Here is a 13,624-nt window from a genome sequence, read left to right on the forward strand (position 1 = left end):
AGTCATCAAATATTCATCTCAATTACTGAAAAGGGATGAAAATTTCAAACCATCTAAATATCCAACAATACATTCCTACAAAAGAATTCTATGAAACCATAAAAAAGGTCCCAAAAGACGACTGAGAATGGGACAAAAGACAAACTTGTTCGCGATCAGGTGAAAACACAACACAAAACAAGATGATCACAATTCACAAAATATGTATGTGCATCTGTACACACAGGGGAAAAAAATGAAAGAACATAAAGAACATTATGCGGTTTTCCCACTTTCTAAGTTTTTATTTTTTCTAAAGTTTTTACAATAAAACACTTGTTTTTCAAATACAATAACTGATTTTTAAAAGGTATAAAAACAAGACATTATAATAAGCAAACACAACTGTCCGATGAAACTATTAAAATTTTCAGAAAATTATATTCCTCTGGTCTTTTCTTATCATCTAAAATCACTAACACACGACACAACTTTAAACAGCGATGAAATAAGTGAGCGTATAGATTTCCTACTTAAACAAAATATCCTACAAAAAATAATCTTAGCGATACTATATACCGTTGCCCCAATAAACCTATGTTAATTTCACCACTTAATTTACAACTGCGTTTTCAAATTCATGCTATTACTCTAAACTTTCAAAATATAACGAGCAAAAACACTTGAACTCGGAATACCTACGTTACATGAAGCAAAACTAAAAAACAACCACGTAACATCATGACCCACACCATTTTCCTCGTCAGTAAACAACTATTTCTTTGGAAATCTCTTCCCATTCAAATTTTGAAACCAAGGGTAAACTATGTAAGGTCTAACGCAACGGCAAAAGTAGCGTGTTGATCATATGTCAACTGGGGCAGAAGCAGCAACAACAAAAAAATTAAATTAGACGTCAACAGAAACCTACTTTCCAACCGAAATTGTTAGTGAAAATACTCTCCCGTCCTCACCTCGAATATTGTGTCAAAGTACCTAACATTAATTTGAGCTTTCACTTCAATTTCTAATCCATCAGGAATGCTGTCTGGTGGAAGCCACAGGACCCTAGGGCCCAAATAATCTAATTAAAGGATCCCGACCCCCAAAGTGATCTCAAGCTTGCCAATAATAAAGCGGATTTAAGATTACTCAAGAAACGGCCGTTAGAGACCCTTTCCGGTCAGAGGCACCGGCCGGCGAAATCCGCGGAGGCGGAGAGGGGGAGGGGAAACGCGGCGGCGGAGGAGGAGCTGAGGCAGGAACTAGGCCCGTCCCTGGTGGACAACCAGGCCTACGAGTAGCTAAAAGGTAAGGGATGGCCAAACGGGAAAGAAAAATGAACATCACAACCCGGTTCTAGAAGAGGGAGTCTGGGGTTACCTCGGAAAAGACAAAGTTCCTCGCAGGGAAGGGAGGGAGCGGATGGGGGGGGGAGGGCCCGGAAAATGGATCCCAGGCCCAGGCGGGGCTGTAGCGGGGCCTGAGGCGAGGAACGACGGCGTCTCTGAAGAAGGGTGCCACGGAAGGCTACACGGGGCCCTATCGGTCCCTTGGGAGCAGAAGAGTCTGGGAAGCGTTTACCTGGAAAGCTCCTGTTGAATTTCCCGGAATTTACTGACCACGAAAGACCTAAAAATCTGCTCGATGTTGGTCGCCATGGCGTCCGCTCCGTTCTCTCAACTCCTCCTCGCTAGTCCTCCAGGCTCCCAGCATGCCTCGGGAGGAGGCGCAGCGGCCAATTCCGTCTCTCGCCGTCCTGATTGGCTTCTGCGGGAGCGTCTGGACTGGCACGCTCCGCCTCTGGACCAATCAGTGAGCACGGCCTAGTTCTCCTCCGCTGTTTCTGAGCGGCTGGGGTAGAGGTGCTGACGTTTGCGCCGCGCACGACTATGTCCGCCATGTTAGTGACTGACGCAGGCGCCATTACAGGAGAAGCGTCTCTTGAGGCGGCTGTGTCAGTTTACGTTGTCAATCTCCAACAGTGTTTGGGGAGGCTTAAGAGGTTTACTAAATAATCGAGATTAAGTAGCATGACAAAAGGGAGCAAGAAGGGCTACGTGCTTTGATACGGGGCCTCCGCCGTTCCCGGGTGGCGCCAAGTTGTGTTTTGGCAGGGAGATGGATCCGGAAAACCATTAATCTGCGCCCGCCCCACTGTGGTGTGAATACGAAGGACATGTTTTTACCCCCATCTTTCTCTTATGGCGTCCTCAGCCTTTTTTTTTTTTTTTTTTTTTTTTTTTTTTTGTTAAAGCAGTAGGGCAGAGATCTTAGGCGACCTGCCGTTCAAAGTCTGGTGCATTCTAGTCTCGTCGGGAGTCGAGCGTGTCAGGAGGTTCTCGGCAGTAGCTAGTCAGCTCTGACTCGTTAGCAACACACAATAAGCTAATCGTGGGTCTAGCATTTTGGCGACTCTCCCCCCCCCCGCCCTCAGAGCTGTGAGGCCTCCTAAGGGGGAATGAATAGAGACGATACGTGGCCCCCGATAGTGTAATGATCCATTATAAACGCGCAAGGTCTTGGTAGCATTACTGTGGAGTAAGCTCAGGCCGCGCACTAGAGCCAGAGGGACTCACACTTGATTACCTCGCTGAGGCCACCACGGGCCGCGCTGACCAATGGGGTGGCGCGGGCCGCGGGGCGGGGCTGGGGGGGTGGGTAGAGGCACCCGCCGGATTCCGCTGGGCCGACTTCCGGCGCACGGCGGGCGCTCGGGCTCGGAGCGCGCGGGTGAGCGTGTAAGCGTGAGCTGCAGGACCGCCCTGTGTCGTTGCGGGAGCCCTCTCCGGTTCTAAGTAAAGTACGCCTATGTTTCGGTTTGGGAATTTACTATCAGGAATTGGATGAAACTATAGGAACCGATTTGACTGTAGGGATTCTCGTCTTGGTTTTAAGTGCCGTGGGTGTGGGTGGGCCATGTGCGTTTCACTTCTTTTGACCGAGGTTGACGTTGGATTTTTCACATTCCCTCCTTTCTAAGATGTCAGGGTCTTTTTTTTTTTTTATGGGTCTGCATTTTTATGCCTTTTTTTAGGTCATAAGCCTAAAATGCATATTTTTTCTTGATGCACCCCTGGTCTGTAGCAGATTTAGTCCACTTTCGTAATTGGTTTCTGCTTTATATCATTCACCGTGTCCTTCTCAATTGGTTTACCTGACTCTCTTATTCTGGTTTTAAGTTACCCGTTTAGATGGCCGAGACCCAAGAGAGTTAAGTTCCTCGAGGTATCCCAGCTAGTAAGGGGCAGTCTCAACCCAAACCAAAGCACTTTGCAGCCCAGGCCTCCTAACCATCCCTGGTGTGGATTCCTTCAGGCTGGATCCTAATGCAATTTCTGTGATCCGCTGTGGCAGCTAGGACAGTTTTCCTTTAGTGCCCCTCATCCAAACTAAATGTTTGGGTTTTTTTTTTTCTCTAGAATTCAGAAAAATTTGTTTACTTCAGGTGTTTTGATACACGTGGCAAGGCTGTTTTTTTGTTAAAAATAGCTTTGGTCTGAGACAATAGCGACTTTTCTCTTCCTCAAATTTTAAGTAATCATCATCTCAACTGTGAAGACTATCCAAAGCAAAATTGCATACTTTGGAATCAAGGCTTTACTTCCTCTTAGATATATGACATACAGCAAGTTGTTTAACCCAAGTGGACCTCAGTTTCTTACCTGTAAAGTGGGGTGGTTATAGTAGCTACCTCATAGAATTCTTACGATTGTGAAGCAATTCTCGTGAAAAGCATTTAGAATAGCATCTGGCACAAAGTAAGTGCTTAAAAGTTGTAAGTGTTTTGTATTACCAGCCTAGATTTTTCTGTAAATATGTAATCCTAGCATCACTCAAGAAGTTACTGATTTCAGTTTTCTGCTGTCTTCAGTTTGCCTTCTACCTAATGAAACGTCTTCTAGAAATTAGTAGACTAGTGTGACAAGTATTTATTCCTTTGGCTTTTCTCTCCCTGTTAGTACTTACGTAAAAGTAATGAAATATAACAAGCTCGCATTTATTGCTGCTGTCAGAAATTGTATTAACTGTTTATAAATGTCATTTCAAAGAAAATGTTATTTCAGTTAACCCTTAATATAGCTTCTTAAGCAAGTTCTCCTCCTTCCATCTTTTAAGATGTAAAGAAATCGAATTACAGGTAGTAAGAGTTTAGCCAAGATTACACTGCTGACTTGAGTTGAGATAGGTGTTATATCCGTCCAGCTGAGAGTCAAATGCCAGAGCTATGGTGAGACGTGTTCAAGTTTGAGTTTGCCTTCTGTACCAACCTTCTAGCATATTGCACTAACTTCTTAAATCAGGAGTCAGCAAACTGGCCCTTGTACCAAATCCTTCCTGCCACCAGTTTTTGTACAGCTCACCAAATAAGAACAATTTTCACAATTGTTACATGATTAGGAAGAATTTAAAGGAAGAATGATATTTTTAAGACATTTGAAAACTGTAAGATATTCACATTACAGTGTCCATAAATAAAGTTTTATTGAAACACACTCATGATTATTCTTTATGAGCCTGTGATAGCTTCCTCCTGCTTAGAGCGGAATACAGGCAAACTATGACTTACAGCCCACTGCCTATTTATGTAAGGTTTCACTGAACATAACCATGTTCATCCATTTCTGTATTGTCTATGGCTGCTTTCGTGCCACAGTGACAGAGTTGAGCTGTTACCATAGAGATCTTATGACCCTCAAAGATGAAAATGAAAATATTTACTCTCTGGCCCTATACAAGCCCCAATCTTAAATATTTCTTCCAGTTTATGACAACTTTAAAGTCTTATCTGTGATATCTCGAGATTTAAAAGCAGGTATATTAAATTTGAGGTTTAAATTTGAAATGTTAGGATTTTTCTTTAAGGATTGATGATTGCAAATCTTTCAAAAGAGGAAAAGTAGGGGCACCTGGGTGGCTCAGTTGGTTAAGCTTCTGACTCTTGAATTAGGCTGAGGTCATGATCTCCTGGTTTGTGGGTTCAAACCCTGTGTGGAGCTCTGCACTGGCAGTGGACCCTGCTTGGAATTCTTTCTCAGTCCGTCTCTCTCTGCCCCTCCCCCGCTCACATGCCTTTCTCTCTCTCACTCAAAAAATAAATAAACTTTTAAAAAAATTTTCAAAAAAAGTGAAGTAAAACCTAAAGAAAGGTGATTATTCATAGGAAATTTTTTTTTTTTTTAAATCAGGTTAGAAGTCACCATTTAATTCCTTAACCTAGCTCTAGGCCAGTCTGCCTCATTTTTAAAATACCTACCTTGGGGTGCCTGGCTAGCTCAGTCATTACAGCATGCAGCTCTTGATCTCGGGGTCATGAGTTCAGGCCCCACATCAGGGGTGGAGATTCCATAAATACATACCTCCCTAATCCTCATGAATATTGTCATCTCAAATTATGATCCCTAATTTTTCATAAATCTGGGGAGTAAAATGTTATTTGTAGGATTACAAGTGACCACTTAAATCATATTTACAAATTGTAATTTCTAAAGTTTATGCATTATAAAATAACTGTGGTTTTCTTTCTGCAGCTTTTATTTTCCTTTGGAATTCCTGCTTTGCAGACAGAGCAATGGCAGCCCGCGTACTTGTAATTGGCGGTGGCGGAAGGGAACATACACTGGCCTGGAAACTTGCACAGTCTAATCGTGTCAAACATGTGTTGGTTGCCCCGGGCAATGCAGGCACTGCCTGCTTGGAAAAGATTTCAAATACTGGTAATCATCTTTAAAAGTGGGGAGTAAGGGTCGCCTGGGTGGCTTAGTCAGTTAAGTGTCTGACTTGATTTCTGCTCAGGTCAGGATCTCACACTTAGGAGATGCAACCCTGTGTTGGGCTCCGCCCTGAGCATGGAGTCTGCTTAAGATTCTCTCTTGCTTTCTCCCTTTACCCCTCTCCCGTACATGTGTGCTCTTTTTCAAAAACACAAGTAAGTAGGGGTGCCTGGATGGCTCAGTTGGTTAAGCGTCTGACTTGGGCTTAGGTCATGATCTCACAGTTCATGGGTTCAAGCCCTGCGTCGGGCTCTGTGCTGACAGCTCAGAGCCTGGAGCCTGCTTTGGATTCTGTGTCTCCCTCTTTCTCTGCCACTCCCCCACTCACACTCTGTCTCTCAAAAATGAATACACTTTAAAAAAAATTTTTAAATACAAAAAAAATAAAGTCGGGAGTAATAGCTAATAATCGTAAATGATAAATGTCAACCACATCTGTTCTTTATAGAATCGATAGTTATTCATATTTGAATGTTTTTCTTAACCTAAAGATGTATGTGGTAATTTAAATACTTGTATGTTGTAAATTTAAGGTATCTTATTCAGGGGCACCTGGATGGCTCAAGTCAGTTAAGCATCCAACTCTTGATCTCAGGGTTGTGAGATCAGGCTCCGCATTGGGCTCTGCACGGGTGTGAAGCCTACTTAAAAAAAAAAGGTATCTTGTTCAGAGGGTAGCATTTCTTTATCTTAAATTACTATAAACGTTACAAAATACATCCATTGAAAAAGTCACAAGTGCCTAAGGGTAAAGGCGTTTTGATGTGTATTTTTGGAAATGAAAAGTTGAGCGGTGCTATTAAAAGTAAATTTTGGCAAATCTGAGTCCATAATAGACCTCAGCCTTTATCTCTTTCACTGGTAGAAGTGAAAAAAAATGTTCAGTTCTTACACTACCTTAAATTCTTTAGTGACTTCCTTAGAATAGAACTCAAACTCCTAACTATCAAAGCCCTTTGCAGTCTGGCTCCTGTATCACTTTCCAGCCTGATCTTTTATGTCCTTTGTATTTTTTTCAGTGTGCTCTCTGCCCATGCAGTTCTGCCATTTTCCCAAACAGAGCTGCCTTGAACTTGGTATTTGTTCCCACCCCTAGCATGACTGGCTCCCTGTCATTCAGGTCTCAGTCTATATGTTCTCTCCTCAAAGAGGTCTTTCCTGAAACTTCTAGGTAAAGCATGCCCACCCCATTTCATATGCTTCAGTCATGAACCATTGTACATATTTACTTTTGTATTGTCTATCTCCTATCATCATTTCCCTGCAGGAACATAAGCTCTAGATTGTAAGCTACATGAGGGCAAGAAACCCATCTGTCTTGTTTTTGTATTGCATCCATCATGCCTAGTACCCTGTATGGCACATAATATTTATGGAGAGAACATAGGCCCAACAAGCCACAAACTGGGAGAAGATAATTGTGTACATAGGACCAAAAAGAAAAAATGAGAAATGAAACATCTGCTTCCCTGGTTCTTAGTTTTGCGGGTGAGGTATCTTAATGTATTTATTGAAGAATTAGCACGTTCTGTGTAAATAACAGTTGATGTCCTGTAGACTGGCCCATGAGAATCTCTCAAGATTGCCATGAGACTGCTACCACTTGTAGCAACAGGGTAGGTATTTTTCTCTTGCCACTCTCTGCTGTGCAGATGTAGTCAGCTCTGCTCAGCCCAGTTGTGTTAGCAGATACCAACCCTGAGTACATGGTTTTCTATCCTTATCCTACTCAGGCAGCTCACAAGTTGAGAACCCTACTCTTTCTGCACTTACCCCTACACATCACAAACATCATAGTTTAAGACTTCAGCCAACTTAAGAATGGTAGTCCAGGGGCTCCTGGGTGGCTCAGTCAGTTAAACATCCAGGTGTTGATTTCAGCTCAGGTCATGATCTCGTGGTTCATGAGATCAAGTCCCCTGTCAGGCTCCCGTGCTGACGGTGCAGAGCCTACTTGTGATTCTCTTTCCCTCTCTCTGCCCTTCCCCCATTGGTGTGCACCCTTGCTCTCTCTCAAATAAATGTTAAAAAAATAAATCTAGGGGCGCCTGGGTGGCTCAGTCAGTTAAGCAACTGACTTCGGCTCAGGTCATGATCTCACGGTTCTTGGGTTCAAGCCCCGCATCGGGCTCTGTGCTGACAGCTCGGAGCCTGGAGCCTGCTTTGGATTCTGTGTCTCCCTCTCTCGGCCCCTCCCCCACTTGTGCTCTGTCTCTCTCTCTCTCAAAAATAAATAAAATGTAAAAAAAAAATAAAAATAAATAAATAAATCTAAAAAACAAAAGCAAAAAAGAATGGTGGTCCAGATACAGTGAAGCATGAAGGTGCTTATGGAATCAACCCATACTTTGCATATGGTTGATCCTGCTGCTAATTATTTAGAACTCCATTGAGAAAACTTACCTGACTTGTGGGTTGAAGAAGGAAGCTAGGTCTTAAAATTATCATTCAGTTCGTACCTTACACATCTCTGCCCAAAGACCCTTCCTGGAATAGCCTCCCAATTCATCTGACATCAAATTTGCCTGATTTGTTCACACTTGGTTTTTTTTGTTTTTCTTTTTTTTTTTTTTTTTTTTTTTTTTGCTTGCATATTTATTACCCAAAATTCCCACACAAGCATCCTAAGTGTAGGGACTCTTAGTATCTTAACCAAGTGACTAGTACAGAATCTAGCATATAGTGGTTCTCAGTAAATGTTGAGTAAATGACATTAAACGACAGTTTCTGAATATATCCTGTGGTACATTTTTTGCTTACAATCAATGTGACAAAGGACTTTTAATAGCTCTTTGGGAAGCTTACTGGTATTGTCATCTAACTGGCTGTAGTGATGGAGGACTGAGCTATGTTGGTTAGTTTAATGCAGTAGGTTCTGAATATCTCACAGTGAAACTATCATCTGTATCCGTAAAAGAAAACCAGTAGTTAATAGGCATCTAAAAATAAAGTCCTTGTTTTTCAGCATGACTGTTAATGTTTTATCAAGTGAGATGGGTTTTTCTGTTCACAGCCACCTCGATAAGTGATCACACTGCCCTTGCTCAATTCTGCAAAGATGAGAACATTGAATTCGTAGTTGTTGGACCAGAGGCACCTCTGGCTGCTGGTAAAGTTTGTTTCTATTTATCAATATAATATACTCATTGCCAACAGGAGCTTAGAGATCATCTAAGATGAGGATTTTTAATCTTGTATCACATTGGAAAAAGAGCTTTCACCCTCTTGAAATGTATGGATTCTACGTTTTTTTTCCCTAATGTATCAGTAATGTGATGAATGAAAGATCAAATCTGCAACTGTGGGAAACATTTTATGTGTTCATATTCTGCTCTGTTCTGGTGTCCGTTTAATAATCCTGCACTTGACTCCAGCACATCATTTTTGCTGGGTTTGAATCACATGGTACTAAAGTTTCTGTTTCTATTCTGGAGACAATATGAATAATCTAGTTATTTTCTGCCACTACTTATCTGCTTTATGTCCCTATAGACTTAGTCTAATCGTGATTCTTCAGAGTCAGAAGGCCCTACAGAGACCTTGGTTCACCTAAGGCTGCCTGTTTCCATCAATAGGAATTGTTGGGAACCTGACCTCTGCAGGAGTGCGATGCTTTGGTCCCACAGCAGAAGCAGCTCAGTTAGAGTCCAGCAAGAGATTTGCCAAAGAGTTTATGGACCGACACGGAATCCCGACCGCACGGTGGAGAGCTTTCACCAGACCTGAGGAGGCCTGCAGCTTTATTATGAGGTAGCTAGAAGATACACAGGTCACTTTTGTGTCACAGGTTTATAGTAAGATAATTGTGGGGGCGGGGGGGGGACTCATGCTGTGTAGGTTAGGACCCTGGGCATGTATAGTTGTACACTCTGTGGCCTTGCAGAAAGAAGAATTTTTTTAATATAAGTGAAGAGTTTCTAAGGGAAAAGATAACATTTGATTCAGCAGTCAGGCTCTCCTTTCACAGCCAAACTGACACAGTGGCATCTTACAACATAAAGGATATTGGCTTTTTCATAAATAATTAACTAGAGTGAGGAATCTTCACTTAGCCTTCTGCCACCTGGACTGAGATCTAAAAAGACGAAACATTCTTGTTCTTTGTTGTGTTAAAAATATTAAGCAATTAGGGGCACCTGGGTGGCTTGGTTGGCTAAGCGTCTGACTGCGGTTATGATCTCACACTTAGTGAGTTTGAGCTAGGCATCCGTCTGTGTGCTGTCAGCACAGAGCCTGCCTCAGATCCTCTGTCCCCCTGTCTCTCTGCCCCTCCCTTACTTGCTCGCTAGCTCGCTCTCTCTCTCTCTGTGTCTCTCTCAAAAGAGATAAAATAAAAACATAAAGCAATTAACAAATGATGGTAGGTACATGCCTTTGCCCTTTTTTGTTGACATTTCTCCCTTTTATCTGGTATGTTTTCCTTTTAGTTGAGTCAGTTTCGTTATTTTTCATCCTATAGGGTTTTTAGACACTGAATGTTATTATTTTCTTATAGCCAGATGACTTGGGTAAGTAACAATTTTGTTACTTATTTTGGGTAAGTTTCCTTGTAGATCTCCACTCCCATCCAACAGAAGAAACTACCAAGAACAGTTTCTTCTGTGTACTCTCACAAACGACTTATGTATCCACACTTAACACTGGTCTTACACAGTTACATCTTCTACTAGAATGAGAGTACAATTCACTACTTTATTCCTAAGGATCATTCCATACCTGTGCTATACAGCTGCTTCAGTTTCCAAAGACCTTGCCTATATGATCTCATGATAAGTGAAAAAAGCAAAATTGTATGTACTTTATGATCACGACTCTAAAGGAATACATAGGGGAAAAAATCCTGGCAGGAAGTATCAAAATGATGTCGGTACGAGCACTTTTTTTTCTTTCTGCTTTTCAGTTGCTATAGCTTATCATTATAACATCCTAGAGCATTTTAAACTTTTGTAAGGATTTATTAAATGTTGAAGATGACTCTGTCTTTACAGTGCAGACTTCCCTGCTTTGGTTGTGAAGGCCAGTGGTCTTGCAGCTGGGAAAGGGGTGATTGTTGCAAAGAGCACAGAAGAAGCCTGCAGGGCTGTACAGGAGATCATGCAGGTAGGTTGTTCTCTGGAAAAGTCACACTGTGATGAATACTTGTAAGTTTATGAATTGTGTCTCAAGGACACAGTCTAGCAAACCCATCAGTTATTTGTTGTAATACTGTGTATTATAATCCATCTCTATAAAAGGCTTTTTACAAATCTACCCTGATGGCTAAACCATGATGCTATTCTTTGGAAGTAAGTTGTAGCATGCTTTGTTGTCTGCTATGGAAGGTAGAAAATCCTCAGACTACAGAACATTCAAATTCTCAGCCATCTATGAAGACAAGTATTTGTTATGTCCCAGGTCTAAGAGAAGTGAAGCGTGGAATTAATACCCTTACTTTTCTTTTATGGTCCATCTTGGTTATTGATCTCACTTGTCAAAATATATTTTCACAGGATTCTCTAGGCAAGCATATTCTAATTATAATCACACATAAGAGTTAAATGGTAATGATGAAAAAATCTGCTTCTCTGTTACATTATTTGAAACTGGAAAGCCAGATCCCCAGAAGAGTGTTAATGATGTGTTCATTTCATCTGTACCAGTGCTAGCTCTGTATCATTGCCACTTGACAAAATAGGAAACGTTCATATGGGGTGCCTGGCTGGCTCAGCCGGAGGGTCTGAGGGTCACGATCTCAGGGTTGTGAGTTCAAGCCACACACATCAGGTTTAGAGATTACTTAAATAAGTAAACAAAAAAGAAAACATTCATATGTTCCTTTGAGGCTTTCAGAAAAGGAAGGGGAAGTTACAATACTAGAATTGGTTCATAATAGAAATTGTGAAAAATGACAACAGCCCATTAAGTAAATATTAAAAGCTTAACTTTCTTTTTTTTCATCTGCAAGGAGAAAGCTTATGGAGCAGCTGGAGAAACAATTGTCATTGAAGAACTTCTTGAAGGAGAAGAGGTTTCTGTAAGTGTATTCATCTTCTGGGCTCTTACAGAGTATGAGAAGTTGTATTACCTCATCTATGAGCCCCAAAAAGATTTTATTTATTCTGGTTGCTTCATCTGAAAGCACAAACCCAGCACCTACAAAGGAATTTGTATATATTTAATATTTTGGATGCAAGTGAAAAAAGAATTTATTCTCAATCACACCCAGTATATCAGTAGAGGACTTGGGTTTTTATCATCTATTATTTAAGGGGGGAAAGGTTGAAATATTTCACTTTGAAATTAGCTTTACCTTTTTTTCCTAACTCGCTCAAATATTACAGACCCTTCAGAAACTGAGTATACAAAATCTTTTGATTCTTGATGTAAATAGCTTAGGGTTACTTATGTTTCAACTCACTTGAAAAAAAAATTTTTTTTTTCTCCTGATTAGAGTTATGGTACATCTAGTTCTCCTTATTAAGGTCTCCTTATTTTGTTTTCTCTGCAGTGTCTGTGCTTCAGTGATGGCAGGACCGTGGCCCCCATGCCCCCAGCACAAGACCATAAACGATTGCTGGAGGGCGATCACGGCCCCAACACAGGGGGAATGGGAGCCTACTGTCCGGCACCTCAGGTACTTCCCAGAAGTCCGGCTCAAGTTCAGCAGTCATGGTTTGGTCTTCTCAAAGAGCCCTTGGACCATGTTTTTCTGTCTGTTTTCTGTACGTGATGCTACTAATCAGCAACTTGGATTTCCTATTAAATGACAAGTATCTCTTCTAGTTTCACTCAGAAACAAAGACCATGGGGGAAGGGAAGGAGAAAAATAGTTACAAACAGAGAGGGAGGCAAACCATAAGAAACAGAACAAACTGAGGGTTGATGCGGATAGGGAGAGGGCGGTAGAAATGGGTGATGGGCATTGAGGAGGGCACTTGTTGGGATGAGCAGTGGGTGTTGTATGTAAGTGATGAATCACAGGGATCTACTCCTGAAGCCAAGAGCACACTGTATGTTAGCTAAGTTGACCATAAATTGTATAAAAATATAAATGAATGAGTGAAAACCTTTTGTAAAGTCCTTGAAGAACTGTGGTTTGAAATCCTTCTAGCTCCTGCTTTCTACACCCTGTTTTTAACCCATGAGAGCCAATTATAGTACAGAATTTAAAAAAAAAAAATTTTTTTTTAATGTTTGTTTATTTTTGAGACAGAGTGTGCAAGCAGGGAAGGAAGAGAGAGAGAGGGAGACACAGAATCTTAAACAGGCTCCAAGCTCTGAGCTGTCAGGACAGAGCCCGACACGGAGCTTGAACTCAGGAGCTGTGAGATCATGACCTGAGCCGAAGTTGGACACTCAACTGACTGAGCCACCCAGGAGCCCCTAGAATTATTTTTTAATCATCTTTGGATATCCAAGGCCTAGCACATAAGTGCTCATTAAATGTGTGCGTGTCTGTGTGTGTGAAAGAGAGATGAACTGAGAACCATGTCAGACTATAATTTGTTTTTATGGTTTCTGTACTTCAAAATGAGTACATAAAGTATGTTTCCAAACAATTTTTGGACAGTTTTTATAAGGAATTGCATTGGGTGTCTTTTAAGTAGAACTAGCACTTCAGAAACTCACCCATTCTTTTCACTGATGATTAGTCACAGTTGTTTGTGCTGATAGTATATGTAGTGCCTTATACACACTTTTATTGATTAAAAGATTAAAAATAAAACAGGATTTACTTAAAGCTGTAAGATTTTCGTTTTTTAATTTTAGAAAGAGAAAGCGGGGGAGAGAGGCAGAAGGACAGAGAATCTTATTCAGGCTCCATGTTCAGTGGGGAGCCCGATGTAGGGCTTGATCTCACAGCCCTGGGATCATGACCTGAGCCAAAATCA

At 41.4% G+C, this 13,624-nt stretch overlaps 2 protein-coding genes across 10 annotated transcripts in view; one reads left to right on the forward strand and one right to left on the reverse strand.

The window, feature by feature from the left end:
• SON (SON DNA and RNA binding protein) overlaps nt 1–1,722 on the reverse strand; it is a 32,984-nt gene extending 31,262 nt beyond the window's left edge. For 5 of the 6 annotated variants that reach the window (XM_045036654.1, XM_045036656.1, XM_045036657.1 and 2 more), the window contains exon 1: nt 1,564–1,722. In XM_045036654.1, coding sequence (XP_044892589.1) covers nt 1,564–1,640 — 77 coding nt within the window. In that variant the 5' untranslated portion in view covers nt 1,641–1,722. Of the gene's footprint in view, nt 1–953; nt 1,268–1,563 lie in introns of those variants that run through there. The other variant, XM_045036655.1, reaches the window with a different exon arrangement.
• The window catches only part of GART (phosphoribosylglycinamide formyltransferase, phosphoribosylglycinamide synthetase, phosphoribosylaminoimidazole synthetase), a 29,573-nt gene continuing 17,140 nt past the window's right edge, over nt 1,192–13,624 (forward strand). Inside the window, exons 1-7 of one of the 4 annotated variants that reach the window (XM_003991457.6) lie at nt 1,192–1,290; nt 5,511–5,696; nt 8,767–8,862; nt 9,329–9,503; nt 10,742–10,853; nt 11,698–11,766; nt 12,241–12,366. In XM_003991457.6, coding sequence (XP_003991506.4) covers nt 5,552–5,696; nt 8,767–8,862; nt 9,329–9,503; nt 10,742–10,853; nt 11,698–11,766; nt 12,241–12,366 — 723 coding nt within the window. In that variant the 5' untranslated portion in view covers nt 1,192–1,290; nt 5,511–5,551. Of the gene's footprint in view, nt 1,291–2,625; nt 2,783–3,457; nt 3,741–5,510; nt 5,697–8,766; nt 8,863–9,328; nt 9,504–10,741; nt 10,854–11,697; nt 11,767–12,240; nt 12,367–13,624 lie in introns of those variants that run through there. The other 3 variants (XM_011285758.4, XM_011285759.4, XM_045036661.1) reach the window with 3 other exon arrangements.

The sequence above is a fragment of the Felis catus genome, chromosome C2, assembly GCF_018350175.1.
Source record: "Felis catus isolate Fca126 chromosome C2, F.catus_Fca126_mat1.0, whole genome shotgun sequence".
In the NCBI taxonomy this organism is placed as follows: domain Eukaryota; kingdom Metazoa; phylum Chordata; class Mammalia; order Carnivora; family Felidae; genus Felis; species Felis catus.